Source organism: Macrobrachium nipponense, chromosome 35, assembly GCF_015104395.2.
Source record: "Macrobrachium nipponense isolate FS-2020 chromosome 35, ASM1510439v2, whole genome shotgun sequence".
Classification (NCBI taxonomy): domain Eukaryota; kingdom Metazoa; phylum Arthropoda; class Malacostraca; order Decapoda; family Palaemonidae; genus Macrobrachium; species Macrobrachium nipponense.
In genome coordinates, this window is record NC_061096.1 from 5,537,392 (window position 1) to 5,549,891 (window position 12,500).

The 12,500-nt window shown below is 33.1% G+C and overlaps 1 protein-coding gene across 1 annotated transcript in view; it reads left to right on the plus strand.

Moving 5' to 3' along the window:
* Positions 1 to 12,500, plus strand: part of LOC135208404 (uncharacterized) — a 113,529-nt gene that overhangs the window by 54,763 nt on the left and 46,266 nt on the right. The window contains exon 2 of the mRNA XM_064240538.1: positions 3,655 to 3,711. Coding sequence (XP_064096608.1) covers positions 3,655 to 3,711 — 57 coding nt within the window. The remainder of the gene's footprint in view (positions 1 to 3,654; positions 3,712 to 12,500) is intronic.

Sequence of the window (12,500 nt, forward strand, 5' to 3'; positions counted from 1 at the left end):
CTATATAATTTTATGTTTTTTCCTGAGAAAATGCTAATTTTTAGCATGGTTGGACTCGGAAAGATAATTATTTAATTACCAAATGAAATCTTGGGATCATACTGACGGCTCTACTCATGAAGGAATGGTTCAGATAAATAATTTATGATAACCTTAAATCACATATATTTAAATTTAAAACAATCAGAATATTTGAACAGAAATCTAACAGGTAGCAAATCCTGTGTAATAATCAAATTACAGGGACAAGGAGAAGACTGGATTATCCTTGTGAATGTTCACTGCAGAATCAATGGTGCCGTGGGACCACGACACACACAAGGGTACAAATCACGAAATCAAGGATGAGTTCCACAGCTAAGGTTCTCTCTGTAACGGAGAGGTTTACAAATTAAGGTTAGAAAAGGTGCAGGGTAACATGCATAGGACATGGCAACGCACTGAAGGTGCCAAAGGATGCCTTGGACAGACATCTTCAAACAAGAAAAACTCTTATAAGGGCAAGTTAACGTTAACACTGAACTTGCAGGCAAGGCAAATATGAACACTGGCACTTGAAACAAATGTCAGAAGTGTTAGCAAGAAAAATATGAAATTACGTGACTGTTAAGAACATCTGTATCATAGAGCACTTTACCTTGTAGGAGAGATGGCTTCGGCATAGAATACAGTTGGAAGAGGACTTAATTAATGGGCTCACTGCACATAGACTTTGGTTTAACAAGAGAACCAAGAGGTGTTGAAAAATTGCGCCTATGGGAAGCGGGAAATGCAAAGGGGAGATGGGTCTCCACCAGCTTCCAGGGCGTCTCTTCCTGTTTGCTTCTCACGTCGGTCCTTTTATGTGTCCTGCTTCTACTTGCTTCCCATTTTCTATAGATGCGCGCATCCCGGCCACATTTTCTCTTTCTTAACCCCGAGGGGGTCTCCTTTGCCACGGCCCAAGGTAATCCACAACGGTTTTGTGTTTTCTGAAACAGACATTGCTTGAGCAGTCACATGGTCATAGAGAGAGAGAGAGAGATCAAAGGATTTAAGGAAGGGCCAAGAGTTCCCATGCCCTACCTTGTCATTCAGTACTAAGTGGAAGCATGTTTATTATTTGATTTTATTTATTTTATAAAGCTTTGGGAGGCGGGTTGCTTGGAGTGTTTTAGCAATATATATATATATATATATATATATATTATATATATATATATATATATATATATTAGAAGGAAAGAGAGAGAGACATATATATATATAATAATAATATATATATAAAATATATATATATTATATTATAGATTATATTATTTATAGGTTACGGGCGGTGGCCGAGAAAGATGGAAAATGGATGGCTCTACAAGTGCCTTGTCAATAAATAAGACTTAATAATTATACAATTTCAACTACAAACTGGGATTCAAGTCAAACTTAATTCGTCCACATAATACATATAATTCATTAAAGGGGACCAAAAGATAAAATACAGGAGCTATCTTTAGAGCCCCGTGGCATTACAAGTTAATGTATAAGTGACAATCTCAAAAGCAAAGCACCACACTACTGCAGTTATGTACATAAATTTCACTGGGTTAAATTCATTAGTGAAAGAGAAATAGGATAATTGTAAGGGATTGGTACAAGGGGGAATTGCTGAACATTCTTCACACTGGAGTCCAGGAACACCTGACCAGATATGGCATTGCTGCTTCTATATATACTTGAAATGACCAATGTCTTTCTTGCTTTTATATTTTGGACATAGAAATCCTACTAAGGTGCCAGAAAGGAAATCACTGACGGCCAACACCGAGTTCGAAGAAAGGTCTTAAAAATAGCGAAGGCATTTACACTTGAGAGGCAAGGTCTAAATGGGTGGAGAAACATGTTTGCAGCTCACAAGGGGTCGAGTCCAGGTGGGTAAGGAAAAGGTGTGAAGTACTCTCTAGCGATTTTGCTAATGACTTCGGAACACTTCTCAAACGCGTTAGGATTTCTACTTGATTAAGCTTGTGGGGCAAACCTTCTAAAAGGACTTTTAGGAGTTGACGTCTAGATTACTTTATTCTCGAAACTTGAGGGAAAATTCTGTGACCCAAAGGGACTGGTTTTAAAAACAACACGTAACATGTTCTACGTAGTATCTTTACTTATTCAACCTTTCTTTAGCTACATCCTTGTTTTAAGATTTAAGGATAAGCATCAGCAAACTCATATTCTGATAATTGTAACAATATAATATATATATATATATATATATATATATATATATATGTGTGTGTATCTATCTATCTATCTATCTATCTATCTATCTATCTATCTATCTATATATATATATATATATATATATATATATATATATATATATATATGTGTGTGTGTGTGTGTGTGTATCTATCTATCTATCTATCTATCTATCTATCTATATATATATATATATATATATATATATATATATATATATATATATCTATATATATATATGTGTGTGTGTGTGTGTGTGTGTGTGTGTACACAAAATATGCAAGTATATGGAAAAAAAGAAAAAGAAATCAAGGGTGACCGTAAATAACTCGAGTGCTCTCATCAAATAAAGACTTCAGCCTGTTGAAGTTCATACCCGAATCTAGTCCAGGCTTGTCCCCTTTCCGCAGGATCTCAGAAATGTCAGTTCATGACATTTAGTCTTTCCACAAATTCTTGGCGAAGAAGTTATGGTAAAGAATATTTTCTGAGATTATGATTATATGGATGATTCTATATATCCAGGTCGTTTGGTCACGTAGGGTGTTAGTGCCGCCAGTCCACCTCATGTGGTGCACTGTAGGTATTACTTAAAGTTCTTTGCAGCGTCCCTTCGGCTCCTTAGCTGCAACTCCTTTCGTTCCTTTCATTGTGCCCCCTTTCATATGCTCTTTCATACATCTTACTTTCCACCATCTCCTAACAGTTGATTTCTAGTGCAACTGCGAGGTTTTCCTCCTGTTACAACTTTCAAAACTTTTACTGTCAATTTCCGTATCAGCGCTGAATGACCTCATTGGTCCTAGTCCTTGGACTTTGGCCTAAATTCTGTATTCAATTCAAATCATGTCGTTTGCCTGAGAGCTTCGAGAGGCTGACATTTTACTGATGTTATTATTGACATTATACCGTGGAAAGATCAGCGTTACTTTGATGTATTCAGTGTTTAAAATAACGAGAAAGTTGTTTTTTTGGCTACATGCTCATATTTTCCTAATTTTATAAATATATTAAGAATCAAGAAATTTAATTTCTCTCTCTCTCTCTCTCTCTCTCTCTCTCTCTCTCTCTCTCTCTCTCTCTCTCTCTCTCTTCCCCGGCCTGTAGCAACAACTAAAGACAAACCCACTATATTCAGCTTTCACTTAATTAATTTTCTTTACATATTCTAAATCTAAAAATCTATTCTCTCTCTCTCTCTCTCTCTCTCTCTCTCTCTCTCTCTCTCTCTCTCTCTCTCTTCTCATGTAACATTCAAATACAAAACCATTAACGTAATCTCTCATCCCTGATGAGTTAATTTGTAGTAAGCTGCATGTCACATGTCAGCAATTCAGTCATTTTCTAGGCATTTTTTATAATGTAATACAATATTCTTACAAAAAGTATTCGTTTAATAAATTTTTTTTTTTATATTTTCAGCCGACTTATCCGATGGTGAAAGTGGATCGATATGGGAGAGCGCTTCGCAACTATGCAGTAAGTGTAAAATTTACATAAGGACCTAAAATTAAGGTTAATGATTGTATCCTTTCCTTTAACGGTTTCGTAACTTAACCCAGCAATTAAGTTTACAAAATTTAAATTCAGTCTTTCAAATGAGCAAGTCAGTGATGGAAAATAAGCTATTCATATTTTAAAACTGAACTTTGTCTAATGCTGGATCATATGAATAAATATGTATGTGTATGAATGCTTACACCGAGTCTGTACACGTCTTTTATATATATGCACATGTGTATGGTAGCTCATGACATGTGCGTACAGAGAGAGAGAGAGAGAGAGAGAGAGAGAGAGAGAGAGAGAGAGAGGAATATTTCACAACCTACTTTTATTGAGAAGTATGTCGATGTCACCTTTGATTCCTCTGACCCACATACCATAATGACCTCTGTAAATGCTGGGGGATTCCTCAGCTGCCTGGAATTCATGAATTATTCGCGATAGTGGAGTATTTTCGTGACATCATCACGTAACTTTGCTCATGCTTGTATTTTAATGAAGGTACAGGGAATCTGAAAGGTTGCCTGGACTCGCCTGTCGCTGACGAAACTGGCTTCAACTGACTCCAGTTGCTTTGATTCAATCGTAATGTCAATGCATAATTCGTAAATGTTAACCTCGAGAGGTGATTGGGTTACTTCTTGGAAAACAAGCCGGTGAAACAATAAGTATAGATACGTACATATTTATAACTAAGGTTTATATATATATATATATATATATATATATATATATATATATATATATATATAATATATATATATATATATTATTATATATATCTATATATATGTATATATACTATACTATATATAGATATATATATATATATATGTGTATATATATATCTTATATATATGTATATATATATACATTATATATATATATATATATATATATATATATATATATATATATCTTATACTTATTGTTATAAATATGTATGTATCTATACTTATTGTATATATTATATATTATATATATATATATATATATATATATATATATACATATATATATATATATATATATATATAATATATATATATATATATATATATATAATATGTATATATATGCATATACTTGTTTGTTTGTTTGTATGGTGATTTTACGTTGCCTGAAACTAGTGGTTATTCAGCAACGAGACCAACACTTTACGTGACTTCCGAAACCACATCGAGGGTGAACTTCTATCGCCAGCATTACACATCTCTCACTCCTCAATGGAATGCTCGAGAATCGAAATCGCGGCCACCGCGTAGCACGCCACTTAGGCGCTTTATATGTATATACAGACTAGGATAGGATACGGCGACCCCATTGAACACTTCTGAAGGAGCGAGCGGCCTAAATGGGTCAAGGAACAAAAATGCGTGGGGCCAGTGTGGCGGTTCACATATAGTGTGAAAGATTGACAAGTGACATGAGTGCTCATTTTCTTACTGAAATACTTTCTTAAATTAGAATGATAACTTCTACTGAGCTACCTCATCTCTCTCTCTCTCTTTCTATATATATATATATATATATATATATATATATATATATATATATATATACGATATATATATATTTACTATAATATATATATATATATATATATATATATATATATATATATTTATCTATATATATATATATATACATATATATATATATATATATATATATATATATAGTATATGATATTGATATATATATATATATATATATATATATATATATATATATATATAGATATATATATATATATACATATATATATGTATATATATATATATATATATATATATATATATGTATATATATATATATATATATATATACTATATATATATATTATATATATATATATAGAAAGAAAGAGAGAGAGAGAAGAGTAGCTCAATAGAAGTTATCCTTCTAATTTAAGAAAGTATATCAGTAAGAATATGAGCACTTATTGTCACTTGTCAATCTTCACACTAGATGTGAACCGCCAAACTGGCCCCACGCATTTTTCCTTGACCTAATTACAGGTTTAGGCCTAGAGCTGCACTACTTACTCTCTTAGGCCGCTCGCTCCTTCGGAAGGTGTTCAATGGGGTCGCCGTATCCTATCCTAGTCTATATATACATATAAAGCGCCTCAGTGGCGTGCTACGTCGGTGGCCGCGATTTCGATTCTCGAGCATTCCATTGAGGAGTGAGAGATGTGTAATGCTGGCGATAGAAGTTCACCCTCGACGTGGTTCGGAAGTCACGTAAAGTGTTGGTCTCGTTGCTGAATAACCACTAGTTTCAGGCAACGTAAAATCACCATACAAACAAACAAACAAGTATATACTACCTATATATATATATAATATATATATATTATAATATATATATATATATATATATATATATATATATATACTATATGTATATATATATATATATAACATACCATACATATATATATATATTATATATATACATATATATATATGTATATATATATATATATATATATATATATATAATATATATAGTATATATATATATATCTTTATATATATATATATATATATGTTATATATAGTATATATATGTATAGTATGTATATATATATATATATATATATATACTATATATATATATATATATATATATATATATATATATATATATATATATATGAAAAATCTTAACAAGGGGTCTAATTGACCCTGTCTAATGAAAGGAGAGATATCACAACCTGGTAACGTAACCTTCCTTGAGTGACCACGATGAACTGGCAGCTCTGTAGCTAAATCAAGTTATTTGATCTAGGCTAAAACAAAACTAACATGAAAAACAAGGAAATTGGATTGGAAATCCCTAAAGCATAAAACACAATCACTCCCAGAATGATCATCTTGATTAAAAATGTCACACTCCACTTCTTTATATAAAACCCATCAGTTTAATCACTATTTCTATTTTTCAAAAAATAAGATAATAAGATATAAACGTGTCAGTCCAGAGAATTCATTTTATGTAGTGATATTCGAATCCATCGTGAAAGAAACCACAATTACCAGAAATTAAATAAAAAAATGGTTACACATAAAATGAAAATGTAATTAGAAAATGTTTTTCACTGCATTATTAAAAAAAAAAAGGAAAATAATATGCAATAATCTGGGAATACATTTACTACAGTATATTACTGAAATTATAGTAGCTCGAGTTGAAACATCTCTTGGCACCTCGTGGGCCACTTAAGACCATCCCGCGGGCCATGAGTTTGACACCACTGCTCTAGTTCTTTCGCTTTTCATCCTATTAGAAATTTCCGTTACTTTACTCCCTCAACTATTCCTTTAAATTTTCCAAAACGCGCAACCCAAGATATCAAATGATGATATCTATCGTTTCAAAGAATGTCATTGTTCATCACATCCGTTTAAGCCATTTCACATAGGTCAATAAGAAACAATTTAAATACATTATATATAATGATATACATACACACACACACACATATATATATATATATATATATATATATATATATATATATATATATATATATATATGACAAAAGGAGCCCATAAAAAACGCCGAAATAGAGAAAGAAAGTACTATATCTCAGAGACTGCTGTCTCTCTCTTCAGGTAGGTAATGAATAAGAAAAGTTACAGAAAAGTTGGTATTTATACCAAGAGATCCACCCACAGTTAAGACATTTTAGGTCAATCCCACTGATAATTCCTCTTTAATTCTCATAAGCTTTGGGTGAAGGAAGATTGACATCTGAATTCCAGGCGCCCTTTGAGATGTTCATTACCTCTCTCTGCTTAAGCAAGGACAATTCTATCATCTGACTTTTGTTTCGACAGTTGCTGCTATAAATTATACGTGACAAATTCCAGTTTATTCTGTGGCTATGGTTATTTATATGGTTGAAAACTAGAATTTGTCACGTATAATTTATTAGCTCACTTCGATTTTTTCCGTCGATTCCTGATTTTCTTTTGATGTCTTGCCCCTCCTATCGTTGGTCACATTTTGCTTCAAATATCTCTTCTTACAAAGGCTGATAAGTCTTTGTCTGGTCTCGGAGGTTTCTTGTCGCTGTCTATAATCAGAACCGAATCAGTTATACCAACCTCTCAAAAAACATGACGTTTTACGGGGGTTGGCGGTTGGGCTCCCAGTATTTTAAATCTAATAAGCACGTAGCCTTTTTTGTTTGTTTGTTGTTTTTCGGCAATAATGACAACACCGCTGTTCTTCTAAAATCATACACCAGTTTTATATACATACCCAGAAGAATAAAGGAACTTGTTCAACTTAGATATTTGTTACTAAGTTATTAACCTGTACATTATGAAATAAGTTGCACAAAAGGAAGTACAAAATTCCTAGAATTTTCCTATTGGACATTTACAGATATCTCCATGTTCCATTTGGCAAAGAGTATGTTTACTTTTAGCATGTTTATTGCACAGAAGGGTTTTCAATGAAAATTAATAAGAGACAGAGAAAGTAAAACCGATACATTCTCTTTGGAAAGCACGCAGGAAGTAAAGTTAGCAATAAAGGATTCTCGTAGAGAATGGATGAGATTCTTTTGAACCTTTACATTAAACGTCTCATACAGTGCTATGATATCAATAAAGATCTATAAAGAGATACTATATTTTTCTTTTTAATATAACTCCGATAGCATCTCTCTCTCTCTCTCTCTCTCTCTCTCTCTCTCTCTCTCTCTCTCTCTCTCTCTCTCGTGCTGAAAATGGCTAATATGCATACTTAAGAACAGAATGAATCGGAAGCAATTATTACCTTAACGTCGGAATCGTAATGATAGAGTGTAAATGGAGATTGCCCTCCGAAATTCATCAGTTTTATATTTGCTGCACCTTGGACATGTTGCTCAAGTAGACACACATGACTTAACTGTAATTTAGAAATATTAACGGATGTCAATGACTAATAACAGCAAACGAACATTGGTATCAGTGCTTCATCATGTATTTATAATCAACTGTTATGTTTGATAACTGATGTGGAGTCTTACATCAAAGCATCGATAGCACTCTTTTGACGAGAATTTGTGACAATGGGTATCATTGTATTAGATTTATTCCAATTCTGGTTATAAGGCGAATATTTCGGTTATTTCATCAGTCATCCGTATTCTCCTTCAGCAGGAACAGAGATGACATAATAAGTAACTCATAATCATCAGTTGCGAAGAAGTAGCATAGTCTGTCGGTTCAACATATATTGGTTCCGACTTATAGTACATATTATAAATTAATTAAATAATTCATTTTTTGGTATTCAGTCTAATGTAAAGTTCTCAAATGCAATGAAATATTGCAGCACTAAAAAATATCGTCACAAAATGAAAATCACAACCCCATTTCCTAGTTCTATTCTTGGAGCTCGAAAACGGCGTGAGTTTTCTTTCTGAAGTTTCGAAAACAAAAGCTTCAGTGCTGCAAACATCCGCCCCACCACTCCCCATCCTACTAGATCCTAATCCCTCTCCCTCGTCCCTTTCTCACTTCCCCAAATTCCTGTGGCCTTCCATTTCCCTCTCCCAACCCACAGTGATTGACAACCATGCATCGAAGACAATCAATCACTAGGCCACAGCATTTTCTCATTAACCAGTCATGTCACTCAAGTCAAATCAAACCGGCAGGTGGCAATTCTTAATTCATTACTTGATATTAGTAAATGACGTCATGATAACCAGCCAATCGTTGTATGACACTGGGCGCTTCTTGACTAGTTATAAATTAGTCAATAATCGATGAGGTCACGATTATTCTATTGCAGTTGTCCGTCACGTACTCCTTATCTTATCAGACTTAGTTTTTTTTTTTAGCCAAAAGCTTTTTTACTAACAATATCCCTCTTTACCATTATAAACAGGAGTCCTAATTTTAGTAAAAGAACATTACAAAACCTTGATTTTTAAAATATAATTAGATATTGTTCTTAAATCTTAAATGCGTGATCTTCCATAACGTTGATTTCATGTTAAGTGTAGTTTAAAAAAAAGTAATGACAGCTTTATATTTGTTTATTGAGCACTACGAAGAATAATTAGAATGACTCGTTTACTATGGATTCAGAGCCTTTGTCCCATTGATTTTTGACTAAGATATTATTACCTAGCCATAGTATACTTTACATCCCTACCTAATTTTCGGCAGCATTCTTTATTACTTATATTAGAAAAAAGTATATTCATAAGAGTAAAATAAAGCAGCCGATGACTGTGGCGGAACACACTAATGTATGGGTTCAAAGTTATACGTGACGTAAACATATGACGTCATGACTCCTCCCACAAGGTGATGACGACAAACAGCTGTCTCTGACATTCTGAATGAATATTCGTACCTTGTCAAGGCTTCAAGAATGGCGGCTATGATAAGTCATTGTAGCCGCGGTTGCAGGACAGCTTTTGTGATTCGAATTGCACAATTGTTTAGAAGTGAGGAGGCCCGTGGCAAACCTTACATAAGCTTGAACAAGTAAATGAAGAATAGGGCCCTTTTTTCGGAAGGAGTACACCCAGACTTCCAAGGCTACCAAGTTTTCGTCATTTTTGGCTTCCATAAGGTGGAGAAAGATAATTATTTATGCTCTGCTTATTACAAAGATCGTCACTATCATATTAGGAAAAATATCAAAGGAGTTAGGACGAATGCCAAAGTTTCCTTCACTTTGTTAATTGATTTTTAATGATATAATCTTTCAATGCAGAAATAGTGATAGAAAGTAATTTCTCGGATTACTCGTAGAAACTCTTTTATTCAAGGATTCTAGCACTACTACTTTTACTACCACTACTACAAAATGTAAACAAGGAGTATTGGTTGTATTTCATTGTTGCCAGAGGTTGAGACTTTTTCGTGAATAGCCAATCATCCATCGAGGAGGCAAGTTAATGACGTCATAAGTTACGTCATTATATCTTCGAAAGACATTCCTCTGAGCTTGCTGGCGATGTCCACGAGAAGTCGGTGTTACTCTTATAATTACCAGAATTATGCAACTTTCGTAATACAGAATACAGTAAAAAAATTAGGTAGGGATGAAATATACCCTGTGACAACGTGTCATCTTTGTCAGGTACATTGATAAAATTTTACTTCGGAAAAACACCGGGACACCGGCTGTGAATCTCATAGTAGGCTACTACTTCTCCGTTAACCACAGGGTTGAATCGACATGATTAGCAATCTATGAAAACTCTACAAGTGTTCGAAAATATATTTACTTATTGCTGCCATATCTTTGAACTTGAGAATTTATAATGCCATCTAAGAATATGTTTTTGTGTATCATTTTGTTCTACAAATTGACGTCCCACCCTTTAAACTGCACGCCATTCTACATCACTAGAGATGTTGTCTTTCTCGATCAAAATCCAAACATTTACCTGTAAGTTCTAGTCCTATCTATTACTTTGATCTTCACACAGAGAGCCAGTGACCCTGATCTCTCGTTTCTGCGGAACTTTTTCCAAATCCCTGATCAGCCCACTTACCAGATTTATCATTACTGCTCCCTCCCTTCATCTCATTTGCAATCCCATAAACTCTTAGTGCATTCCCGATCTTCCACTGTTTAATGACCTCCTGTCTCCAACAGTCACTTTCACAATCACTCTCAAATTCGCTTTAACTCCATCCACTCTTGCATCATTCAACTCTGCCTCTCTCCTTTCATTCACAGTCAATAGTTTTCCAGAATACTCATTTCTTTTACTGAGAACTGTATGTTCCTCAGGATATCTTTCCACTTACTCTTTTATTCTAATTCTCATTTGCTTAACCACTAAAAAACCAACTTGTTTTCTTTATGAAGTATTTACTTGAAATTACTCTTAAAATCTGAACTTATGCAGCCCTTTTTATCCCACTTTGTTTTTGATTACTTTAATCAATCTCTTATATTCGTGGTTACCTTGGTAACTAGATATCAGTCTGTTTTTCTTATCCTTTTTAGTTCATAATCCTTCCGCTAATTTCTATTATTCCCTCTTCCCACTCTCCTGTGCTAACAAACAATATTTGCTGTATCATTGAATTCTATGTATTCATGTACTGATTCTGTTTCAGGGACTTTTTCCTTGCGTCATTTTTATCCTACTTTTACTTGCATTAGACTACGTAGACCTGAATGATAAATTTGTGGTGAATATATGGTTCACCAAATTCATAAGTAAAATGGTTAGGTACACTAAAAAATTTCCCTGAGTAACTACATGGCAATTTTACTTATAAGAAATCATGTGGCACATTTCCTTAATATGTGCATCAAAATTCGTATTACAAGCCAAGCACAGACAATATATATATAGTACATATATATAGAAGATATATATATATATATATATATATATATAATATATATATATATATATATATATATAGATATTCATTATTAATATACTAAGTACACATTATATATATATATATATATATATATATATATATAATATATATATTATATATATATATATATATTAATAACAATTTAAACTTGTTTAAATTAGATGGTATTCATCGGAGATATTTATCCAGGAGAAATTCAAGTTTTCCAGGACTATCCTCATTACCCGGTAGTTACCGAGCTATGAGAATAGTTAGTCCTGGAAAGCTTGAAGCTGAAGCTTTTCGGTGAATAAATACCTCCGCTGCAAAAGAGATGCATAAGGATGAAGTTTATATTATATATGTATATATACGTATATATATATATACTACACATATACATTTCCAGTT